Source organism: Scardinius erythrophthalmus (assembly GCF_964197995.2).
Source record: "Scardinius erythrophthalmus genome assembly, chromosome: 6".
NCBI classification, from domain to species: domain Eukaryota; kingdom Metazoa; phylum Chordata; class Actinopteri; order Cypriniformes; family Leuciscidae; genus Scardinius; species Scardinius erythrophthalmus.
This window is the reverse complement of record NC_138226.1, coordinates 14,210,920-14,236,789: the sequence shown is the minus strand read 5'-3', so window position 1 is coordinate 14,236,789 and position 25,870 is coordinate 14,210,920. Positions and strand designations below refer to the sequence as shown.

Below are 25,870 nucleotides of genomic sequence, written 5' to 3'. Positions count from 1 at the left end.
AAAGTGCTTTATGAGCCAAACAAAATGAAAAACTGAAAAACAAGCCAAAAAAATTATGCTTATAAGTGGACATGGTTAATTTATTATAAGCATAAGCAAAACAGAATGCCTCCATCGACTGTGCTTTAAGTTAAAATTGCTGAACATAACGAACATTTTGTTGCTGTAATATTTCTTTGGTCAGAATAGTGGACACCAAACACACGAGACGCCAGAACTTTGCTATGGTTACCACCATGTCAATCATCACGAGCGATGTCATGTTCCGTAAACACGCATTGGCCAAAGATACAGAATCTTATCAAAGACACTCTCACAGAAACTGTAAAGAATCTTAATGAGTTAAACACAACACACAGATGAGCTGATGTGTGCTAGTGTGATGTGAACTACAGGACCACAACTGACATTAAACATAGATTAGACAATATGTATCTTAAATTATGATATTTGAGAAATATCTAAATTTATATATTTGCCATGTTCGAACTGCTTAAAGAATAAAGTAAATTAAACAATCAAGTTAAAAATAATCAAGGTACCGTATTTTAAGGTACAGAAATTGTTTTTATCATTTGAGAAATATTTCTAAATGTTGTCCAAGGCTGACATGGACATGATTATTCATGCCTTTATTTCTTCTCGTTTAGATTATTGTAATTCTCTTTTTACTTGTTTTAACCAATCTTCTCTGAGTCGTCTCCAAATGGTGCAAAACGCTGCAGCCAGGCTTTTAACAGGAACCAACAGAAGGACACACATTACACCGGTCTTATCCACACTCCATTGGCTTCCAGTCAAACATAGAATTGATTATAAAATTTTATTTTTGACTTTTAGAGCACTACATGGACAGGCCCCCCAGTATATCATCACATACCCCCTACACCTCCTCCTGCACCCTGTCCTTTCAGGCAGTTGCCCCCAAACTCTGGAACGCCCTGCCCCTGTCGTTGCGTGTGGTCGAATCTGTTGATTCTTTTAAAAAAGCAGCTGAAGACACTTTTATTTAGACAAGCTTTTAGTTGATTGGCTTTTGTTTTATGTTTTGTTTTATTGTTCTTTTATTTAAATTGTTGCACTTTGTAAAGCACTTTGTGATTTCTATCTGTGATAATAAAATACATAATACATGCAATAAACAGAATAATTTACATATATATATTTTACTCAAATGTTTAAATAAATGAAAAAGGACATGCAGAGACTCCAGGGCGCATTTTTCACAATTCGCAAACAAATCGTTGAATCAGAGTTTTTAATTGATTCACTGAATCCGACAGTTTAAACTGATTTACAGAAACAAATCAAGGCTAAAAAAACTAGTCTAATGACAGTCTATGGGGAACTTAATGACCTATTAAAAGCACATTCAAATCATTACAATATTCACAATGTTGCTTCATTTTATCATTTTTTTATTATTTTTTATGCCAGCAAAATCATTGCAAATAAACCACTTAGTTGAACTAGCGTCACTTCATAACCCTAGTACCCATAAATCTCAATCCTTAATTTACAAGTTGAAAATCCTTTCAAGCATAGGCAACTCATTTGAATGCAAATACTTGGACCAATCAGCATGCAGACACCTCAGGACACATTTCTCAGGCTACGAACTTTCTGCTTAAACAAGAAGAATCTACTACAGAAATGTGTGTACATGAAAATTTCAATTTGTCCAAAAATAATAAACAGTGATTATTTCCACAAAAAAAAAAAGTATAAGCAGTGTATGTCTAGTTTACTTGCTGTTAAGTGCACCAGCTGATCTGATGCCATAAACCTCTCACATTTTTGCAAATCCACTTATGAGTTCTTCCTAAGAAGTGTTCATTGCATTATTCCAAGATGCTTTTTCCTGGGGGACTAATAAAGACCTCTGCAACTTGACTCATAGAAGTTGTGTGTAAAGTCGGCCAATTGGAATGAAACTGCAGCCATGTCATGCAATTTCTTTGTGTGAACAAACCGTAGGAAGTCTGTGAGTGTGCCGACTGAGGCTGAGACTAATTCCAAGATAAAAGTTATGCTGGGCCACGACTGAAGCATATGTGGCCTCTCTCCATCACACCAGCGCTGTCACTAACCCAAGTAAACAGTGATCCATCAAACAGAGTATCAGAGAGCCACCTGACGCTGAGTCACTAACTAGCCGATTGACCACCGAAGCATTTATAAAATGACATCCATCCCAGTCCCCCAAAAACCAAAGCACAGGACCCATTCAGAGCTTTAGAATCATTCACCACACTGCTGTCAAATATCTCAAACAAACACTCAAAACAGTTAGTCAAAGACAGGAGAACAGATCAGTGATGGGAAAGGATATGGACAGCTCTAGAGGGAAATGGAGAAAGATGTTAAAGTGATTCTTGTAGATGAAGGCAGAAGTAAAGCCCTTCTGCTTTACAACCGGGCTATTTCTGTGCCCTCTTAAACAGAAGAGGAACATATGTCTGTCTGAAAGAGGAGTCTGAAGGTCCACATTAATGTCTTTCTGAATAACAGCCTGTTATCAACTGTATGGCAATCATTTGAAGCTTATTTCTAAATTATAGCCTACACACTCAAACCCACACTGTGTGGAGAGCGCTGACACATTTTGACACATTCAGTGAATGTTTCTTCAACTATAGGAGCATGTTTGGCCCTGTGGACGTTTAGAAGAAAAAAAAAACACTTAAAATGCACTTCTCACTGTTCACTGGTTTATTTCTGAAATGTAAATATTTCTGAAACATCATTTCCACCACAGTGTCATTTACACCATATTTGTGTTATTGTGTTTAATAGTTTGCAAATATGCATAAAAAAAAATTATATATATATATATATATATGTGTGTGTGTGTGTGTGTGTGTGTGTGTGTGTGTGTGTGTATAAATTTGATATAGCCTAATAAAATTGATATAAATTAACACAATATATACTGAAATGGTCTGAATTGGTTATTATTTCACTATTCATTTAGATTATTAAAGCATTACATGAAATGTAATAATATTTTTATGATTTTTATATTTTATCTGGATCTGGAATAAAGGTAAAACATTTTTTTTTTTTTTTTTTTTTAAATGTGCATCTGCTAAAAGGTTAGCTTTTTGCTAGGAAAACACATATACAATAGATGTCTTCAGTGCTAATAGACATATAGTAATGTGACCTACGTACATATAATTTTTATATGTGTATAATATAAGTGACCGTAGATGAAGGAAAATCCCCATACAGAGACACACAACATTAAGCACTAACAACATCTTACTCACAAGCTCAACCTGTGCACAGACTGCACACCGACATGGATTTCACGTCATGTAGAGACAAATCAGAGGCTGTTAACATAGTCACCCTTTTATTTTTAAATAAAGAGAGAGAAAGTTGCAGTCAGCATGTGATTCAAGGTGCTGATGGTGGACTCACTGAGTTTCACATCCACACGCACAGTGTGCCCTCCATGGCTCCCACGGCACACAACACAGCTGCTGACACACATATCCAGCAAACACACACCTCCCATGATCTCTCAGCCCCTGGAGGTTTTTTTCCATGTTTTTTTTTGTATTTTATTTTTTATTTTATAAAAACAGCATAAAAATATATAGAATAATATACTGTAGAAATAGTAGTTTTATTCTATTTGAATCTAGAGCATAAATACTACAAAGGACAATTTGCACTGCTGAGAGGACTATTGTCCATCCCCCCTGGCCACCCTCCAAGAACAGTATAGATCCAAAGTGAGATAAAGGGCTCAGAAAACCACTCACATCCAAGCCACCTTCTCTTTGAACTTTTGCCGTCTTTCCGGCAATACAGAGCACTAAACGCCAGAAAAGATTCTTCCCACAGACAATCTACCTCCTTAACAGTTCTCCCGACTGTGTAATGATAACTATGTGCAATGCCACTTACATTTATTTAAAAATACCCTTCCTCTTCTCATTCCCTGTTAATGTTATTGTATTTGTATACAGCACTAGCCTGGCAAGCCAGACCTACATCAAGATGTTAGGTCTGGCAACTCACCATTGGCACGGCTTAATCCGAGGGGCGGGATAAACGGTTGTCTTTCAAATTCCCTCTGCACGCAATAGGATATCGCTTCAACCAACCAGAGGTGTTTTACACCAGCGGAGCTATTTTACCATATCTGGTCGGCAAAACTACAAACACATCTTCCTTTTTTAAAGGGGTGGTTCGGGATTTTTGACATCGGACCTCATTTTTAAGTCAGCCTGGTTGTTATTCATCAGTGGAGACATTTTTTTTTTTTAATTATCCAGTCCTTATATTTGGATAGTTAGCCGATGCTAGGCTAGCGTGAGTCAATGGTAGATGTTAGCCAGCCATTAAAAACCGTTTTACCCACTCCACAGTGCAACAAACGCAAATCAATTATAACACTAGACTATCGATGCAAATGTCCGTTGAGAGAATAATGTTAGAAATCAAACTTACCTTTCATCTCAATGATCCCAAAGGAACTAGTTTCTCAGCAGCTGCGGAATTTTACTTTGCTCCGGTTAGTAATGCGGCAAAAAGTAAACACAGAACAGAAGCGCACTACAGTGTGTGCAGTACATGTGTGTACCGGCTCACTCGGTTGCCTAGGTAATCACTATCACTCCGCTGCTGCTGTAGACAAGGCTTATGATTACAGGGAACAAATTATAACTAATGCAATGTGATGAAAGGTAAGTTTGATTTCTAACATTATTCTCTCAACGGACATTTGCATCGATAGTCTAGTGTTATAATTGATTTGCGTTTGGTGCACTGTGGAGTGGGTAATACGGTTTTTAATGGCTGGCTAACATCTACCATTGACTCGCGCTAGCCTAGCATCGGCTAACTATCCAAATATAAGGACTGATAATTTTTTTTTAAAAATGTCTCCACTGATGAATAACAACCAGGCTGACTTAAAAATGAGGTCCGATGTCAAAAATCCCGAACCACCCCTTTAAGACTTAAAGGGATACTTCACCTCTGGGAAGATGAATGTGTATTTAAAATAGGTAATTTAAGTAGAAGAAATGTGGAGAAATGTTTGAATTTGGAGCTTTCTAGACTGAGAAAAGCCAGAAAATGTATTTTTGGCTTATGTGGATGAAAGACAACAACTCCCAGAATGCACTTGCTTCGCTGCCTTAGAAGGCCACGCCTACCGGTTAGAGAGCACAGTTGAAAACAACAAGGCTAGCCTATGTAAGTGATGAGTTTGCCAGGGATTTAGAGACCCAAAATGTCCGGGATTCGGCTTTTGCGTTCTACAGTCGCCATTCATCATGTTTACTGTGGCGAGCAGGACGAGGCTGACGGCCGCGGGAGAACGGCGCGAGGCCGGTGGCTTCATTACTGAGACGCGCCGGGTCTCGCATCTCTCACGGAGGAGCGGGAATTTTCTTAGCAATGTTAAAACGCACATCAACCGATCACATGTTTAGCGTTCATGTAAACACTACAGTCAGATTCACCGATCGGAATTAATTCAGTTAGATTGAAACGAGAGGTGTGCATGTAAACAATGAATGGCGACCGCAGAACGCAAAAGCCGAATCCCGGACATTTTTAACAGTCTCGCCCGCCGGACAAGTCCGGGAAAAGGAAGATGGTAACCCCTACTTACTCAGCTTTCTCCTATTATTCAGCTTTCTCCACAGAACAAGAGCATGCTAGCTTAGCTTCCAAAGAAAGACGGCTGATACTGTGTACATTCTGTGAGTGAGATCCCACCCTGTATGGGCGGGCTGAAAACATGCGGAACAACGCCATCTACTGGCTGTAGTCTTTAGCCTCTGGACAGAAAATCCTCCGATGACGCAAAATGACGAATTTTGCGTCATCGGAGGATTTTTTCCAGACAAAAAATACATAAATCTCTCCTCTCAGGGGGATATGAGGGGGGAAAGCATGGTAATTCGAAAATACTACAGGTTTTCTACTAATACAAAGCTTAATGCTAAATCCTGAAGTAACCCTTTAAGTGCCATTATTTGTTCTTTTCTCAAAGAACAGCTTAACTCCAAGTCCTCCAGAGTCGCGGCCAAAGCCGATTCCAAAGACCACTGTTCTCCAGCAGCAGCAGCCATTCTTTGTTTTCAAGTAGCAGGGAACCGTCGCAACTCTGTCGTCATTATGTCAAGACCGCCCCGCCTACTCTATACACGATGTGATTGGCCTGACTAGAGTTTGGTTTTTCCAGCTCGAAAATCAACGGAGAGTTGCTAGACTACCCTGGCTGCAAAATAAATGTTGCTGCCACTAGGGTGCGTCTAGATTTCTAGGCTAATACAGCACACATGTACATACAAACGTGTCTATTTTGTTTATTTATATACACAGTACATATTATCTTATTCACATACCTTTATTTTTTATTTTACTAATCTGTGTTCTGTTTGTTGTCTCTGCGTACTGGAAGCTTCTTCTGTCACCACAACGTACAAAAAGTCTAGGCAATAAATCACCTTTTGATTCTGATAAAAAGCAGTGGCACAGCTACAACGCTAAAAGACAAGATATTACATTTGAGAAAAGCCATTTACCATCGGTTCAGTTTCGATTAATGACATGAAAGGCACAGGAGGACCTAAAAATCAATACAGCATCTTTTTTTTCATTTAGCAATTATTAAAGAATAAAGAAAATCTATATTTCACAATTCTTTGTTGGGGTGCCAAGCTTCAGAATAATTCCACACATACAGTAAAGAGGGATGTTCAGTTAGAGATGTGTCATGGCTGAGTCAGCTCTGAGTACTTATGGGATTTATGGTGAGGACAATTCGTGAATAAGACCCTCAGTCCCTATACATGGGGATGGGTGGTCCATTCGTTCTCAAGGCCCTTGGTGAATACACTTCTTATCACATAGAAGAAAAAAAAAGTTAGAAACAGATGTACTGGATAAATCAAAACCGGTTCCAAAAAATTCTGTGGGCTGAATATATAATTATGGGCCAAAGTTTTATACTTGGCTTCAACTCCAAAACTCAACCATGAGCTCAGATGTTTGTATCAGCAAACATCTCTAATTAGTAATTACAACAAAATAAAGTCCTTAAGACAACAAGAAAATGATCAAAATGTACTGTAATAATCTAACATCAATGAGACAGAGGTTAAGATGAGAACATCCCATTAAAAACCAGCAGGGATGTGGGAATATCTGGCCTAATCTTTAAGGCAGTGGCCTAATAATGATCGTCAACAAAGGCCTAGAAAGTGTTCTTTCTCTCTCTGTTGTATCCTTCAGCTCCATCTCTCATTCTTTAGAGGCAGGTTGGCTGATTACAGCGTAATCATAATAATCACAGCGAAAGTGAAGGGGTGTCCACCCCACTGCTGGCATGGGTTACAGATGCATGGCTTTAGCACCCTGTACAACATATACATACATTAGGGCTGTAAACATAAATGCGTTAACACATGCAATTAGTTCAAAATCCTTAATGCATTAAAATAATTTAAAGTAGGGCTGGGCGATATGGCCAAAAAAAAAAATCACGATAATTTTTTTTTTATATCAGTCGATATCGATAATTATCACGATAAAAGTCAAATCTTTATTTCTTTCAAGTTTAAAGGCAGATTTTTGCTCCTAAGTGAAAGTTGTAGAAACCAGAGCGTTAATTGTGGTTTTAAACTACTCTTTATTGTCAGAACATATCAGGACAAACACTTGCCAAACTGGTGAACATTTCACAAATCTGAGGTAGAACATTCAAACATTTGTCATTTTTCCTTAACAAAATAAATATCTTTATTGGACAATTCATTTCTTAGTTTCTGCATGTGCTAATTTTTATTTGGTAAAATGTAATATTCTGACTGTTTGAGTTTTATTAAACTTAACCATTGGTCATCCAGTATCATGCATTTAGATCATGATAACCTCACTATCATGGCAAAATGTAACTTTATGGTTTCTATGGTATTTGTATGAAAAACAGTAGCCTAAATACATTATTAAATACTGTAATTATATTCCATCAGTCCTTGAATACATCATCTACATTAATAATATAATACAATTCAATATGTATATCCCACATTTCATGGTGCAGTTAATATTACTAGGCTAACGTTACAGTAAATCCATGGTAAATGATGGGAATTTGTAGACGGAAAAGCCTTCTGACTGTATCGTTGTGCACATTGTTTCTCCTGTTTGTCAGCGCTGTTTCATCTGCCTTTAAACTGGTTTAAATCACTGAGACATTGTGTTCTTCGCTGAATTCAAGCGCTTCTCACTGGATCTCGTGACCGAGACCGATCAGAGTAAACGCATCGGCTCTAGTGATCTTGTGCTGCGCTGCCGTTTGGACTTTGAGTCGAGCGGATAAATGGTCCGTGTGGCGCGCGGTTCGTTCCGCTTTTGGCACATAAACATTAATCGAACATTTATCGAACTCTTGATATCGTTTTATCGAGAAAAATTATATCGCGATAATTATCGTTATCGTTTTATCGCCCAGCCCTAATTTAAAGTAAATAAATTACTGAATACGTGAAATTGCGTCATTAACGTAATTTACATCACACAGCCAGCTGATCTTAGAAGTCGGGAGTTTATCACACTGGTAACCCTGATAGGTTTCTATCCTGAGTTTTCCCTTTAAAGATCCAGTAGGCAAATTCCTTCAAACAAGCAAACCAGGCTGATTACATAAGAGTTGGTGTTTTAGTGAATTATTCATTCCAGTGTGTGCTTCACTTTAAAACACGAGCTCATTTTCTGTGATTGTTTCTGAAGAGCGCGAAATACAGACTTTAAAGAACGTCAAAACATCACACCGCTGTAAGGCCAGATTATAAGCAAACTACTTTCTCTGTTGGATAAAGCAAGCCAGATGATCGCTAGTAAAGTTTTGATGGATGTGGATTGCAATCAAGGTAAAGACGATTGCAGTGGTGTACATTGCACATTGTATTTATGCACAGACACATTTCAAATACATTCACGTTGTTTCCACACACTTTCAGGATGTTTTGATTTGTCATGTGCGTGTTGCTGCGTTTTGTAATTTGACATCTCCATGTGGTCCTGTTCGGTATTGAAACTTGACTTGTCTAAAATGTAAACAAGCTCTCTGCTGCTGTTGAACTGAACACATACTATACACCACGGATCAGCAACTCCGGTCCTGGAGGGCCACTGTCCTGCAGAGTTTAGCTTCAGCCCTGATAAAAACTCACCTGCCTGTATCTATCTAGTAATCCTGAAAACACTGATTGCCTTGTTCAGGTGTGTTTAATTAGGGTTGGAGCTAAACTCTGCAGGACAGTGGCCCTCCAGGACCGGAGTTGCTGATCCCTGCTATACACTGTGAATTCTGAAAAGTTTCTTTCTGCAATGTTTTTTTTTTATTTTTTTTTTTATGGGTCCTTAGGTGTGCACACATTTATGAATTATATGGACACCTTATATCATTTGGTAATTTGGTGTCCTTTTGGAGTCTCCAAGTGTCCTTATTTGAAAAGACACCTACATTTACCTTGAAATAAGCTTGCAGAAAATACAGTTTTGTGAGAATCATCCTTCAATCTGATGGTTTACCTTGCTGGATATAGCAAATGATGACGAAATGAACGTGTTAAACAAGATAAATGCTGTATGCTTAATTTCACAATAAGGGTACGAACAGTGCGATTACTCGTAACTACAACAGTATACTCTGACCTAGAAACTGATGTGACATTAACCAAAAGTGAATGATAAGTATTAACTTGAACCATAAAATACCTTGAGGATGTTTTTTTTTGCATGTCTGTGTACAGTAAAAAATTCATCTGAAATAAGGCTGTCCCATCAGTGCTCTAGCAAAAAACAACCTTTGAAAAGTTGCTAAATGCTTCTGGAGAGAAAGAATAAGCTAGACTTTTTGATATCTCAGGGAGAAGAGGTTGAAACAAAGCACACTGATCTGATCCATAGGGAAAAACAGTTCACCCAGGCTAACAACCTCTGTGTCTACAGCTTTCTGAGCAAATCATTTCATGATTCAGTGACTTTATACAAACGTTGCGAAGGAGCAAACATGAAAAGCAATGGAGGGTCTTTTAAATTATAATTGTGGATTTCCCAGAGGCTGTTCGAAGGCTTTCTTCTCTGTATATTTCCTGAATAGAACCGCTTTGAAAAACATACACAAAACACTCTCTTTTCCAAAAATAGCACTAAATAAATTGGGTAGCTAAACAAAAAGGTAGCAGTAACCTCAAAACAACCTCTTGTTGCAGAAGACACTGCTGGAGCTCTGTATTGGGGATGATGATGATAATGGTTACAACATTTAACATTCGGCTGTTTGCGTGTGCAATGGTGAAGACTTTTGGACCTCCCGTAGAGAAGACAATAAAGGAGTCCATCTCTCTGCCTCCTGGAGGTGACATTCCCTTCGATTCTGGACAAATTTCTCGAAGCATTGCAAGACTTTTTTTCCCTAGGATCAATAGAACCCCACTAACGTTCGATTGCAGTCCTCTGGATGACCACACATATTTTCAAAGAATTTGCTTGGGGAAAAAAAGCACAAGATGCAAGGACAGGGGGTTATAGAACGGCCAGAATTCATATAGAGAAAGGAGCTGTGTTGTCTATCTCACATGTGATGGCTTATCTATGACTCTGAGAGCTGGAGGAAGAAAGACCTTTTTATTCCTGTAGTAGACGGAATAAGAATGAGTGAGTCCTTCAGCACTTTGCAAAGATGAAAAAACAACATGGTGAGTTTTGAGGGATGGATTGTCTTTTTCAAGGAATGAAGAACAAAAATATTTTTTTCCATATATTATATAATCATATATTATATTATTAATATACAGTATATAATTGTGAATACTTTTAATTATAAAATTATAAATATAACAGTATAAATGTATTATAAAACATTATACATAATTTTATAAAATATTTTAATGCAGAAAAAAATCTTTGAAGCCAAGTGAAGAAATATCTGAAGTAACCTTTAGCTATGAGTTTAAGATGAGCAGTCATTTGAAATTACAGATACACTCCTGAACAAAATCTTAAGACCGGGGGAAACATTGCAAGTATTCGCATTTTGCACTGGTGGATCATAACCGGGTTGTAAGTGCTGCTTCAGAATGCCAAAAGAAGAAACAGGAGCAAGAGACAAAAAATAGAGAGTAGGCAATTTATTGAAAACTGCATCTAAACTCAAAAAGGCTGTTTATCAGCTGATCAAAAGTTTAAGACCATAGCCATAAAAAGGTAAAATCTACACAAAAATATGTCTTTCATGTCATTGTTCTTCAGGCAGTCACACTGTCATGATCTCCTGATGGCAAAGGCAAAAAGGCTTTCTCTCTTTGAACGTGGCAGGATTGTTGAGCTGCACAAGCAAGGCCTCTCGCAACGTGCCATTGCTGCCGAGGTTGGACGCAGTAAGACAGTCATTTTACATTTCTTAAAAGATCCTGAGAGTTATGGGACAAAAAAGTCCAGTGGTAGACCCAAAAAAATTTCACCTGCACTGAGCTGCAGGATCCGACGGGTTGTCCGTGAAGACACAGGTCGATCCTCGACCCAAATTAAGGCCATTACTGATGCTGACTGCAGCCCAATAACCATAAGACGTCATCTGCGAGAGAAGGGCTTCAAGAACAAAAAACGCCTTCAAAGGCCACGTCTCCTCCCACGCCACAAACTTTCCCGTTTGGAATTTTCAAGGGAGCACCAAACATGGGACATTGAAAGGTGGAAGAAAGTTTTATTCTCTGACGAGAAAAAATTTAACCTGGATGGTCCTGATGGCTTACAACATTACTGGCATGACAAGGAGATCCCACCGGAGATGTTTTCTACGCGGCACAGTGGAGGAGGCTCCATCATGATCTGGGGTGCTTTTTCCTTCAATGGGAAAATGGAGCTTCAGGTTGTGCAGGGGCGTCAAACGGCGGCTGGCTATGTGGATCTGTTGCAGCGGGCATCCCTCTTGACTGAGGGCCCCCGTCTGTGCGGTAATGACTGGGTCTTTCAACAGGACAACGCTGCAATTCACAACGCCCGCCTGACGAAGGACTTCTTCCAGGAGAATAACATCGCTCTTTTGGACCATCCTGCGTGTTCCCCTGATCTAAATCCCATTGAGAACATTTGGGGATGGATGGCAAGGGAAGTTCACAAAAATGGACGTCAGTTCCAGACCGTGGATGCCCTTCGTGAAGCCATCTTCACCACATGGAGCAACGTTCCCAGCAGCCTCCAGGAAACAGTCACATCAAGCATGCCGAAACGAGTGTTTGAAGTGATCAACAAGAATGGTGGGGCTACTCACTACTGAGTCATTTTTTGACACTTTTAGTTCTGTTGTGGGGTTTTTTTTTTGGGCTATGGTCTTAAACTTTTGATCAGCTGATAAACAGCCTATTTGAGTTTAAATGCAGTTTTCAATAAATTGCCTAATCTCTATTTTTGTCTCTTGCTCCTGTTTCTTCTTTTGGCATTTTGAAGCAGCACTTATAACCCTGTTATGATCCACTATTGCGAAATGCGTAAAACTTGCAATGCTTCCCCCGGTCTTAAGATTTTGTTCAGGAGTGTATGTGAAAATTTGCACTTATATGAGAATTTAAAGTATGAATTTGAAGTATAAACGTACTGAATGAGACCAAAGTCAGACACATGGTTTCCTTTTTGTGATGACATACGGTGATTCCGTCATTAAGACTTTTTCTTGAATCAACATCCTTATATCAACCCATAAAACAATCAGATTTTAAACTTAATTTTGCTACAGTAACTCACATCAGCCATAAATATCCACTGTGTATGCAAATAATGTTCAACATAGTCACTCACACACTTGAGCACTGCCTTCATTTAAAATAAACCTCAATCTGTCATTAGGAAACTTAAACCACACTGAATATAATCTTTATGGTCGTTTATGTCCATCAGTAACAGAGAATCTGAGCTAAGTGGCCCTCATGGGCTTTCTTTAGCTTTACGGTAAGTGCTACAATGGTACGTGAAAGCATCCGTACTTCAGAGTATTGATGTCCTAAGTGCAGCTATAACAAAACACTGGATTCAAGCAAATAATAAGAGTGTGCGTTTATAGACCCTAAACACAGAATGGGTTTTATAGAGTTTGGAGAGGATTTGTCACAGATGGCTGGCAGCTGGCACAGTGACCTTAAGGTGCTACAAAAACACAAAATATGGCACAGATGACAGTTCAGTTTGCCCCAGCTTAAGTCTAGACGACACAAAACGATGGGTTTTGAGATGTGCCAACAGCAGTACAGCGTTTTATACAGATTTATGTATACAGGTGCACATATACTAAAAATGCTAGTTGCGCTTTTTTCACCACCTGTTAATCATAATACAGTAGATAGGATAGGGGGGAAAAAAACTTTACACAAAGACTTTATTTGTATTTGACCGTAGTCCTTTTTCCCCTGAACATAGCACATACTGAACCGTACCGAAACCATGAACCTAAAACCGTGATACAAACCAAACCGTGAGCAATTTAAACCATTGCACCCCTATTATTTACATAAAGTCTACACTTTGTTATAATGAGAGAATTGCGAGCGTGCAGAACTCAGCACTGGACAAAAACTCCGGCTTTCAGTGGTGAGAGGATTCTAACTTTAACACCTCTGATTGGCCTGCGTTCAAGAAAACAACGCATATGTCTGTGATTGGCTACATTGCTCAATGCTGCAAAAACAGGTTGTAAATAGAAACCTCTGACACTCTCCTGAGTGCAAACACACATAGGCACTGGATCCTTTGCCAAGTTAAGTAGGCTACATAATCAAATTAACAAATATTACACCATTAAAAACATTATTAAAAATACATACTGAGTTACTAAAACAATCTTTGTAAAAGAATACACTTGTTTGTTCACAGTCTTGTTTCCGTTTGTTTAATTTCAAGATCTGAGGTGAATTATCCATTGTTGTTTGGCTACAAAGCTGGGAGCACTAAATGATATTCAAAGTCACATTACACGCCTTTAACATTAAATAAAGCACATAAGCGGTACTATCATTGGCACACTTTGTGTTTGTTGTTCCAGCCGCGACGTCGCAAAAAATAGAAACCGTTTCTAAAATAGAATTGTCACGTGTCGCCGTCACGGCTGGTTAGGACAAAAACTCTGATTACCATGGAAAAGATACCTTTTATCCAGTGTCGTGGCGTCACGGCGCGTGTAGTTAGGAAACGGTGTAAGCCTTGCCCAGCCTTTCACATGCTCTGTCTATGACTATTTACCTTTGTTTATTGTTCTTTCTTATTCTGTTCATTGGTTATTTTATTTATGAATGGATTTGGTTGTTTTCATGAAACTGTTGGCTGACAATAAATCACATTGAACTAATCTTAACTGTCAGATAATTTTTTATCCCATGTATTGTAAAATTATGTAATTTGAGAGTAGCCACTAAGGTCCATTCAGTTTAAAATGTGTGGCCTCGCCATTGCTTCAGTTATATCAAAAGAAGCTTGAGTCCTACATCTGTTTCAATGGCTGAGAGTATTTGTCATGGTGTTAGAGGCGAGGGTGTGTGTGACTACAAATAAATCACAGGGAGGCAAAGTTCATTCAGTTGCTTCTTTCCTGCACTCAGAGAGGAATAGAAATTTGAAAGGTAAACACAGTGAAAGAAGTCATTTTAATCACTGAGTCTCATGGGTTTTACAGTAGATTCTGAAATACCAGCATGAGTGTGTTCCCTCCCACATAGGAGGAAAGACAGATGGGAGGTGGGCAGAGTGTTTGCCGAGACTGTGAAACTCAGGAGAGATGAGACAGAGGTTTAGCAGTGGACTGAGATAACACAAAGCCCTGGGCAAAGAGTTCTTTCTCACATGCACACATATTTAACATCCTACCCAAAGATATTCTCCCACTTAAGAGAATTCACGCTGAAACTGTACAGCTATGTTTCCATGCTTACACACACCCGCACTGTGATAGAGGAAGTGCTGTACAGTGAATCCATCTGTTTAATTTCCTCTGTAACTCACCCTCATGTTGTTCCAAACCCGCAAGACCTTCATTCATCTTCGGAACACAAATGAAGATATTATTGATGATATCCGAGAGCTTTCTGACCACCGATAGACTGCAACGTTATAACCACTTTCTAGGCCCAGAAAGGTAGTAAAGACTTTGTTAAAATAGTCCATGTGACTAGTGTGGTTCAACCTTAATGTTATGAAGCGACAAGAATAAATTTTTGTGCAAAAAAACAAAAATAACTTTATTTAACAATTTATTCTCTTCCACGTCAGTCTCTTACGCTGATCACGTCAGTCTATCGGTGGTCAGAAAGCGCTCGGATTTCATTAAAAATATCTTAATTTGTGTTCCGAAGATGAACGCAGTATTTACGGGTTTGGAACGACATGAGGGTGAGTAATTAATGACAGAATTTTCATTTTTGGGTGAACTAACCCTTTAAGGGAGACTCGCAGACTCTAATCTCAGTACTGTACAGATGGAGTCTACCGGTCAGTGATCCTGTTAGCTGACTAAGTTTGGATGGTCCACTAGCTATTTTTCAACATTTTGGTAATCAAGCTTCATTTACATTTCAATCTAGGATCAGTCTGTGTGAAACAAATACATGCCACTAACAATTTAAAAAAGAGCTAAGCTTCTTCATTAACTCCATCCGAATTACAGGGGAACTAAAACGAAATAGGAAGTAATGGTGATATAACAGATCTAAATGATTTTGTTATCATTGTTATTTGTGGTAGGACACTTAAAACTGTTGAAGTAGTTACAAGGGGGGAAACAGTGATGTTAGTTTGTTGTTTTGTTACTAGGGCGCAGCCATCTTGAGCTTCAACGGTCCGTGACGTCACTGGCATGATAGGCTACCTTGACAGCTCCATATCAAGAGCATGACAGATCGAGAGGGGGGTCTTATTGCATTGCATTATTTGCATTGCAAAAATTGTGATATATCCAACAAGCGAAAATATAACACCTCCGACACCATCAAGGACCTAATAACCTGTTTGCAAAATTACTGTGGCAAAAATGTGATCACGGCAGATCCTTTAAACAAGTTCCACTCACCCCTTAGTTGTTATCGTGATGTTCACCTTCACCGCAGATCACCTTGCTAAATTAATCCGACATCGAGGGTGCTAATCCAATATAAGCAATATCCATCGACGACACCCGCAAGATACTTGTTAGTGTGATTTCAGCCGCTTTCAAACTGCGTATGAGAGACGCGGAGGCGCACCTTGCCAGTTTAAATTTAACGAGCGCACACGCCTAAACGCAGCACGTGCACTAAACTAAATTCTCTTTATCGTCTTATTGCATTTAACCCTCTGGGGTCTAAGGTGTTTTTGGGGTCCTTGAGATGTTCTGACATGCCCTGACATTTTTGCTTTTTTCAGTTGCTTATAAACATATTAATGGAAAAAAAAAAATACACACTATTTAGCACAAACAGGGCTACCATGAAATGTGAGCAACAAGAATGTACATGTCTGCATTTTTGAGAGAATAATGTTTATGCGTGGTTATTGAAAAAACTAAAAACTAAAGTTTCTGAAATAAGGCCATAAAACACATTCTAAATATGTGCCAATAAGACTTTTGTCTAAAAGATGTCATCGCCTAGTGTTTTTTCTTCAAAATGAAGTGAAAATCACCCTGCCTTATCATTCACATAACACAATACATTGATTTGAATTTTGCAAAGCACTTTCTGTTTGGAAAGGCCTTATGCGGAGTGGGCGTCAACGGTCATGTATATGTAGTGGTTCACACCTGAGGAGACAATGGGGCCCGCATACTTAATTAGCCATTCATTCAGGTGAGTCACTGAGCCACAAGAATGCAAGAGCAACAGTTGGAAGCATCTCAATTCTTTTTTATTTTTCCTCATATTGTGCTTGCAATTTGGCCTATAATATCCAAGGAAAACATGTCTAGTAATTGTGCAGTTAATTCTCATACTGTATTTCAGTTTTGGAATATTTATGTGCTCCCCAAATTTGTCAATAATAAAACACAATAAAAGTTATTTAAAGAAAAGGCTTATATTTACCTTTTAATAGTTTGTTTACATCTACCTTGTAAATATATTTTTTTATTAAAAAGGTTACAATTACAACAACAATTCAAGTGTAATCTTTCTTTGTAAAAACTAAAGTATACATTTTATCATACATATTTCAAAGTTAAGGATTTGATTGATTATTTGATAACTTTATTTTTGACAAAACATATTATATTTAACATAAGCAAATATTGGCAAACAAAAGCTTATTTGAGGTGGCAGATATTTTACATTAAAAATTTATAATCTATCCAAAACTAATCAACGAAATGTTGTCTTTCATATGTCTGTAACATAGGTCTTTCATTTTTATTATAAGAAATATAAATGTTAATTTGCAGTTTAAATCCAGGAAATTTGTTAATGAAAAAATTATTAAAAGTAAGATACAATTGATACAAAACGAAATTCGTTTTAAAGAAAGGATTTGTACTTTCTGTTTTGAGGTCTCTGTGAAAGTTTGAAAGTCTTTTAGTGATTTTTTTAGAGCGCTCGCGTCCATAATGGACAACTGTCACGTAATATTGTTTTTTCCTCATAAATGCGAACACGAAAAATAAAAGACAAAAGACTTTTAAGTAAAACTTACTTCGCTCTTCAATATTCTGCCGTTCGTCGTCTGAGTTACAATCTTCCTCTGAGGAAAAGGTGCATTCTTCCTCGCCGTCCAGAATCATCTGAAGGGAGTCTTTATTACCGGAGAAGCGTGTCATACTCAAAACGCGATGAACTATCAGTAAGTCTGATGAAGAAACTTTTTATGGCATTGATCAGGGGGCGGGTGCACTGCATACTAGATCATCTAACGATTTACATGTGAATCGCGCCGGGGGCGGGGCGGCCGCAGCTGATTATAGAGATAATGAGGCAGAAGGAAAAACGGTACCTCTCCTTGCTTTCAAACGGATTACATGAGTTGAAAACAATTGTTTTTTATATAAATTACTTCATTTAAAAGAGGAGATTTCAAGCTTCATAAAGACATATCTCACGTGCCTGTGTGAGAAGTATTCGCTGAGTTATGATTCATTTTCGGACGCGTTTCAGAATGGAAGACACGGACAGAGAGAAGGCAGAACTCGCTTCGTGTTTATTTTTCTTTATTTGGCGAAAAGCACAACACTTTGTTTTTATTGTGAGTGTACACAAAAATAATACACACTTAACAGGATAGATTGATGTATAACACAAGCATATAAGATAAAAATTAATATTTTTATTTTATTATTTTTTTGCACTCATACGGAAAAAAACGAGCCTATCGCGCCGGCGCGATAGCCGACCTCAGGGGGTTAAAGTGTCAAAAACACAAGGTTCACATAAACAGTTGGTTTTGTCTTAAGTGAATGTAGATTTTAAAGTGTCAGCAGTCTATATAAGAATCAATCAGTACGTTTCATTCATACAGTGAAGAATATGTAGTTTTATTATTTCATTAGATGATTCAATTTCTTACTTATATGCTGTTTTTAGTGTTAACTTGTAAATCTGTATTACCATACTGTCAAAATCAGTCAGTTCAGTCTGAGTAGCAGTAGAGTAGCCTGACATGCATTAGCCTACAGTGCAGTACAGTTCAACATTAGTAGCCTACAGTGGTACCATGCCAGTGACGTCATCAAACACAGCTGCGCTCTGATAACAACAAATGTAAATTTCAGTATTGGGAAAAACTTCATATGTTTTGTTTTTAGTATTATTTTTGAATTAATTTGTTTATAATTTTAATAACCAACATGTTATCGAATTATATTTTGTTCGTTTCAGTTTCCCTTTAAGTCTATTTATGTTTGTGTGGTACTCCTGTCCTTATTTAGACAAGCGTCACATTGATCCGCTGCCAAAATGGAACATTGCAAAGTGGCAGGGAAACAGAGAACAGTGAGAGGCAGTTGTTTAGTCCACTCTAAATAAGTGAGTGTGATCTAAACAGAAGAGGATGAAAAAAAAAGGTGTGACATACTTAATTTCTTGGATAAAAAATACAGTAAAAGCAGTACTATTGTGATATTACAATTTAATTTTTTATATATATATATATATATATATATATATATATATATATATATATATATATATATATATATATATATATATATATATATATATATATATATATATATATATGTATGTATGTATGTATGTATGTATGTATGTATGTATGTATATATATATATATATATATATATATATATATATATATATATATATATAAAAATAATACATACATACATACATACATACGTACGTACATATACACAGTACAGGTCAAAAGTTTGGAAACATTACTATTTTTTATGTTTTTGAAAGAAGTTTCTTCTGCTCATTAAGCCTGCATTTATTTGATAAAAAAATACAGAAAAAAAAAATTTATATTGTGATATTACAATTTAAAATAATTGGTTTTCAATTTATTATACTTTAAATTATAATTTATTTCTGTGATGCAAAGCTGAATTTTCAGGATCATTACTCCAGTCTATCACACGATCCTTTAGAAATCATTCTAATATGATGATTCATTATCAAAGTTGGAAACAGTTCTGCTGCTTAATATTTTTTCATAACCTGTGATACTTTTTTGGGATACTTCGATGAATAAAAAGTAAAAAAATAAAAATAAAAATAAAAAAAGAAGCAAATGTTTTAAAAATAGAAATCTTTTGTAACAACAATATACACTACTGGTCAGTAATTTGGGGTCAGTATTTTTTTTTCTGTCTTTTTGTGAAATAAATCAGTTTTATTTAGCAAGGATGTGTTAAATTGATAAAAAGTGATAGTAAAGAAGATTTATATTATTAGAAAATATTTTTTTATTTTGAATAAATGCAGTTCTTTTTAACCTTTTATTCATCAAATATATTAGGCAGCAGAACTGTTTCCAACACTCATAATAAATCAGAATATTAGAATTTCTAAAGGATCATGTGACAGACTGGATGTCACATGTGACACTGAAGACTGGAGTAATGATGCTGAAAATTCAGCTTTGCATCACAGGAATAAATTATTTTTTAAAGTATATTCAAATAGAAAACTATTATTTTAAGTTGTAATAATATTTCATAATATTACTGTTTTTTTCTGTATTTTTGAACAAATAAACACAGCCTTGATAAGCATTAGAGACTTCTTTCAAAAATATAAAAACATCGTAATGTTTCCAAACTTTTGAACTGTACTCTATATATATATATATATATATATATATATATATATATATATATATCAAAGTAGAATTTCCAGCAGTCATTACTACAGTCTTCAGTGTCTGATTTATTTAACAAAAAATAATAATATATTTTTGCACACACACCTTGAGAAACATCTAGCTAAACCAACATACACAGAGCAAGACTTGGAATACACTAAACCCTACTGTTTCTAGATGCTCCCTAAGGTGTCGTTTAAGATGAAATATGTGATCACACATAGACCATGCTACTGTGCAAAGAGTCAGGTATTCAAGGTTACTGTTTCCCACTGTAATGTACTGTATGATCAGCAGGCCCATCCATTATCTCAGCAAAACACACATGCTGCCCACTCATGGTATACATTACAGCCAAGCAGAACTTCATCTATTTTCACAACAACAAAGCAAAGCTAATTCCACAGTAAATTCTGGACAGCTGTATTAGTTACTGTAACCGCAGATGTTAAGAAGTTCAGCTGGTGGTCTAGACTGTTTATTTTGCATTAGAACAGGATTTCCTGTCCAAAGGTTCTGATTAGAGAGTGGCTGATCAAATCAACATAAACACAGACGTTCAGTTTGGTTCATTTCCAGCCATAAGAAAAAGAATTCAATGATTATTCATGAGAAAACACTGATTATGTATTTTGAGCTCCGGAAAGGTCACAACTGATGAATTCTCCTCACAATCATCAGCTAAAGAGGAAAACAGTTGAAGATAACAGAGATGACGTGTCTTACCCTCTGTGCTGAGGCCAGGGCTGGAGGTGAATTTGGCCACATCCACAATCTTCACTGCAAACTGTTGACCCGTCTCCCTGTTGATGCATCTTCTTACCACGCTAAACGGCCCCCTGAAAAGGAAACAAACAGGTAAATTAGAGTCCTGCACATTTTGGTCAATATCAAGTCAATATCAAGACAGGATGAGCAATGGTCAAAATAATCCAACAGACCAAAAACAATAATTGGATACTAATACACAAGCCTGAACCTCCAGTGTGAACAGCTTATTTACCTTTAGTTGGCCCCAGCATTGCCTTTTTTTCCTCTACTCGCAAAATAATTGAGCTATTGTTGCTGACTTGCTGTTCTGGCCCATAAACCTGTTAAATTTAATCTTTAAATGGTGAGATTACACAGCCATAATCCATTCAACAAAAAATATTCACACTGACAGTGATTCACAGAAACAAAGTGCCCAGAAGTCATTCGTTTTAAATCAATTTGAGGTGGCATTAATCGTTGACAAGGTAACAAAATTCAACATTATCCAAATAAGCAGAGAACTGCAATGAAGCTGACAGTTACTACAGCTGATATATGACTCATGTGGAAACTCTTTTGGAGGAACAATGACAATTTCAGATACTGTCATTATTGAGCCATACTGTATATGGCTAAATAGCCAAAAGTTCAGCGGCTGAAGTGAGAAGCCTGTCCTCTTTCTAGGAATGGAGAAATGCTCACAGCAGCAATGAGAATGATGGCAACACTCTGTGTGGGCTGAGTGTTTGAGGAACAGCGGGGAGTATGGGGGCTGGGGAGAGGTTGGCTTTCCGTGAGAAGCTGTGATCAGACTTCCCAAAGCCTTTAACCCTCCTCAGCATGAGCTCAGAGTGTTTCTGCAGGCCTGAAGAGAGATGGCAGCAGAGAGATCACTTGAGCAAGTTTTTGCTTCTGTTTGTGTGCAGTGAGTTGATTGGCGATAGGCCTGTTTTCTGTATCTGTGCTACAGGTAAAGATGTACAATCAGTCGTTCAATACTTCAAAATAAATACAGACAGAATGCAATGTGAAGGGGTCTTGTATCATCTTAAAGTGGACCATTTTTATGATGACCATCTAAATGTACATTATCCCACTTATATTCCTACTTAACAACAAATAGGCCAATACATGTATTGACAAGGAAAACTTATTTAAGTAAATGCTAAATCGTTTATTTCAAAAGAGAGGAACATTTTATTTCTCATTATGAAGCTTTAAAAAACATTAAACAATAAAATAAAATCTGAAAATCTTTGGTCAACACAGGAATCAATTTATCCAAGTTTAAATCTTTTATTCTTAGGACTTAGCTTCAAGTTTGTTAGATCAGATTCACATCATCTCTCGTGTAGTAAAACAATTCTAAATTGTTCCTCTACAGTGAGGGAAAATGTGCTGGTGTGATATTTACATAGAATACACTAACCTCAGCGTGGCCACATTTTCAAACTTGACATTTATTCTCTATATTACTGCCGGAGAGTCGGTAAAAATGTTCACCCTCCTCCTTAGGTACGCGTGGGTTACATTTCATTACAGATGACCCAGTTCACTCTGCCCCACAGATATCCAGGCAGACATAAAAATAGACAGACTTTATGAAATATGTGTTGTCAGAACCTCTCTGTACAGTTCCTAGGTCAGTGCTCTGGAGAGAACACTTTCTGGCTGACTTCTGTCTTCCTGTCATCTGAGTTCTCTGGCCGAACTGTTAACAAACTGCAGGTGCATTGAACGTGTGGAGGACAAAAGTTAAGCATTGCTAGACTGTGGCTGCGTCCAAAAGCTGATAAATGCTGCATTTCAAGGTCGGAAGGCATCAACTCATGTCTGAAGACAATGTTAGCTTAACTTACTGTCTCCTGAGATACCTTCATCTGACCAATTTTTGAAAGCAGCATAGATGTATCCTTAACTGCCTTTGATATCCCACAATCCTGTGCGTTCCATTCCATGACAAAAATAAACATGGTATCTGAAAGTTGCGGTTGATGCTCAGATTCTGTGAAAGTGTAAATATTTGACCAACGTTTACCACTTTTGATGTTATTTCTAAGAAGAACTAAGGAAAACAGCTTGTAGGCTATACAATGTCACTTAACGCTACATTTACCTCAAGAAAGCTATTCAATGTCCATAAACTCATTAGTTAGTAAGACAAATAAATTCTATAGAAGAGCATTTTGTTGAAAATGCACTGTATTATTTATTCATTATATTTTTTAATTAACCTGTTAGTTATGTCTTCATTATTTAATGTATGTTTGAATAAATCTGTCATGAAAAGGTATTACAGTTCATTGTTGTTTAAATGTTATATTTCACCAACAAACAATTCTGTTATTAAAAAGTTGACATAAAAACTGCTTTATGTGTAATTTGTACAACTCAGTATTAGCTATTTGAGTGTAGAATATTAAATAGGTTGTGTGCATCCTGATTTTTTTAAGTTTCAGTCCATAATTTTAATTCCGGTGCATGCCTAGAGATTACTATTATATGAATTAAATATTTGCTTAGTTATCACCAAAGCTCACTCTATTTTTGTTTTGTGAGGTACCTTCGTGTGCAAATGCTGCCTGCGAAGTCATTGCCTGCTAAGGCAGCGAGGCAACAAGTCAGCTGCCAGAGTTTTAGGATGCAGCCTGTGTCTGAAACTAAAGGCTGCTGCTTTGCTGCCCAGTCGGTCATTGACTAAATAGAACTTACCAAAGAACTTACAAAGAAAATACCAAAAGAAATAATTTCAGACCAACTTCCAAATAACTATGCCCATAACTGATGAACAAACATAAATAAAAAATCTGCATTAGACCTAAGCAACCAAATTTGAGAAATATTGTCTTTGATGGGAACTCACAAAGAGATGCACAGACCTAGTAGATTGCTCATATCATGTGTGTGTGTGTGTGTGTGTGTGAGAAGGACAGCAGTTTTCAGACCAAGCTGTGCTAAAACATATACAGGACTCAGATCAGGACTGCAGTGCTCTCACATTCTCTCATTCATTCACATCTCCACAATTAATTTTAAAAAGCACACAAACACACAGGATGTTGCGGAGTTTTGTCCTATGACTCATGACTCAAGTAAATTAGTTTTTAAACAGAGCATTTGCTGAGATTTGCTAAAGCAATAAGCCACAAGGTTAAAAGGTCTTGTTTGGCACAGAACAATGAACGGAAAAACCATCAGTCTCAAATTTCATTTGAGATTTTGAAATAGACACAATGACTGAGATGCCAATAAGCCAGGAAAATCAGGGAGCTGGGAAAAAAATCAGTGTGTGTTGTATGACCTTTACATGATAAAAGAACATGGTTTTAAGGTGTTAACAAGACCTTACACATTGTCATATTATATTAAGAATTGGTTTAAGATGTTTAACGTGAAGAAAATCTCATCTCATGTCCTTACAGCAGTCTGCTGACCTTCAAGACTCTGAAAAAACAAGCAGATGCTTCTTAATAAATAATGCGATCTGCATTTAAAGCAGAAGTCTATTCTGATTCAGCTATAAAATTGCAATGCCGGCAAACTGGAGAAGAATGCAAATTGAAGAGGTGGTTGAGTGCTTATTATTATCACTATATCTTGCTAATATGGGTGCGAGAGGGGCTGTGTTTTCCCCAACACAAACTGCAGGAGCAGATGGCATGAGGCACAAAGCCGCTTACTGGCAGAGAGCCGGGGACCAGCCATGCGTAGCTCAGAGCTGGACTCGGCCAGACTAAACTGCTAGAACTGTGGATGCATGACACTCACAAGCACCATAACATCTGAATGAGCTTTATCTACTCAATCTGTCATGATCCTCATGTTGTTCTTAGTGCAAATGTTCCCTAGACGTTATGTAAATGACGTTATATATAACACCAACCAGAAATGCAAATATAATTTAGTTGCTCTAAGATGTCTCTTTAAGGTATAAGGAATATGTGCATTTATCTTTACTGTTGGAGTCCAGAAGGAGTTCATTGTAGTAGAGTTTGATGGCAGGCTAAACGGACTGACTGTACCATTTGCGGAAAAAAGTCATACTTATTGTGGAACATCTTGCTGTAATATTCTGTAATATAACAACTGAAATTTTTGAAATAAAAATTTTCTTCCCAACAAAGTTCTGAACAATCAGTATTTCAAGGTTTATTAAACTGTTTCAGGAGATTTTTCATCTTGACAGTCATAATAGGTACCTTGTAAAAGTAAGAAAAGTCACAATAGTCTCTCTGAAATTGCAGTTTTTCCAAAATAGAATCTAATTTATTTTATTAATTCAAATGAATTATTGAATTAAGGGTGACTTGCTCACTTCAGGTTGGTGGAGAGTTCCTGCCTCAAATGGAGGAGTTTTGTTCATGAGTGAGGGAAGGATGGAACGGGAGATCGACAGACGCATCGGTGCAGCTTCTGCAGTAATACGGTCGCTGTACCGGTCTGTCGTGGTGAAGAAGGAGCTGAGCTGCAAGGCGAAGCTCTCGATTTACCGGTCGATCTACGTTCCTACTCTCACCTATGGTCATGACCGAAAGGACAATATCCCGGATACAGGCTGCCGAAATGAGCTTTCTCCGCAGGGTGGCTGGGCGCTTCCTTAGAGTTAGGGTGTGGAGCTCGGTCACTCGGGAGGAGCTGAGAGTAGAGCCGCTGCTCCTCCAGATCGAGAGGAGCCAGCTGAGGTGGCTCGGGCATCTGTTCCGGATGCCTCCTGGACGCCTTCCCGGGGAGGTGTTCCAGGCGCGTCCCACCGGGAGGAGACCCTGGGGAAGACCTAGGACACGCTGGGGGGGATTATTTCTCCTGGCTGGCCTGG

General features: G+C 37.5%; 1 protein-coding gene across 17 annotated transcripts in view; it reads right to left on the bottom strand.

The window, feature by feature from the left end:
* Positions 1-25,870, bottom strand: part of caska (calcium/calmodulin-dependent serine protein kinase a) — a 201,020-nt gene that overhangs the window by 59,502 nt on the left and 115,648 nt on the right. For all 17 annotated transcript variants that reach the window (XM_081368588.1, XM_081368589.1, XM_081368585.1 and 14 more), the window contains exon 2: positions 21,028-21,140. In XM_081368588.1, the coding sequence (XP_081224714.1) occupies positions 21,028-21,140 (113 nt within the window). The remainder of the gene's footprint in view (positions 1-21,027; positions 21,141-25,870) is intronic.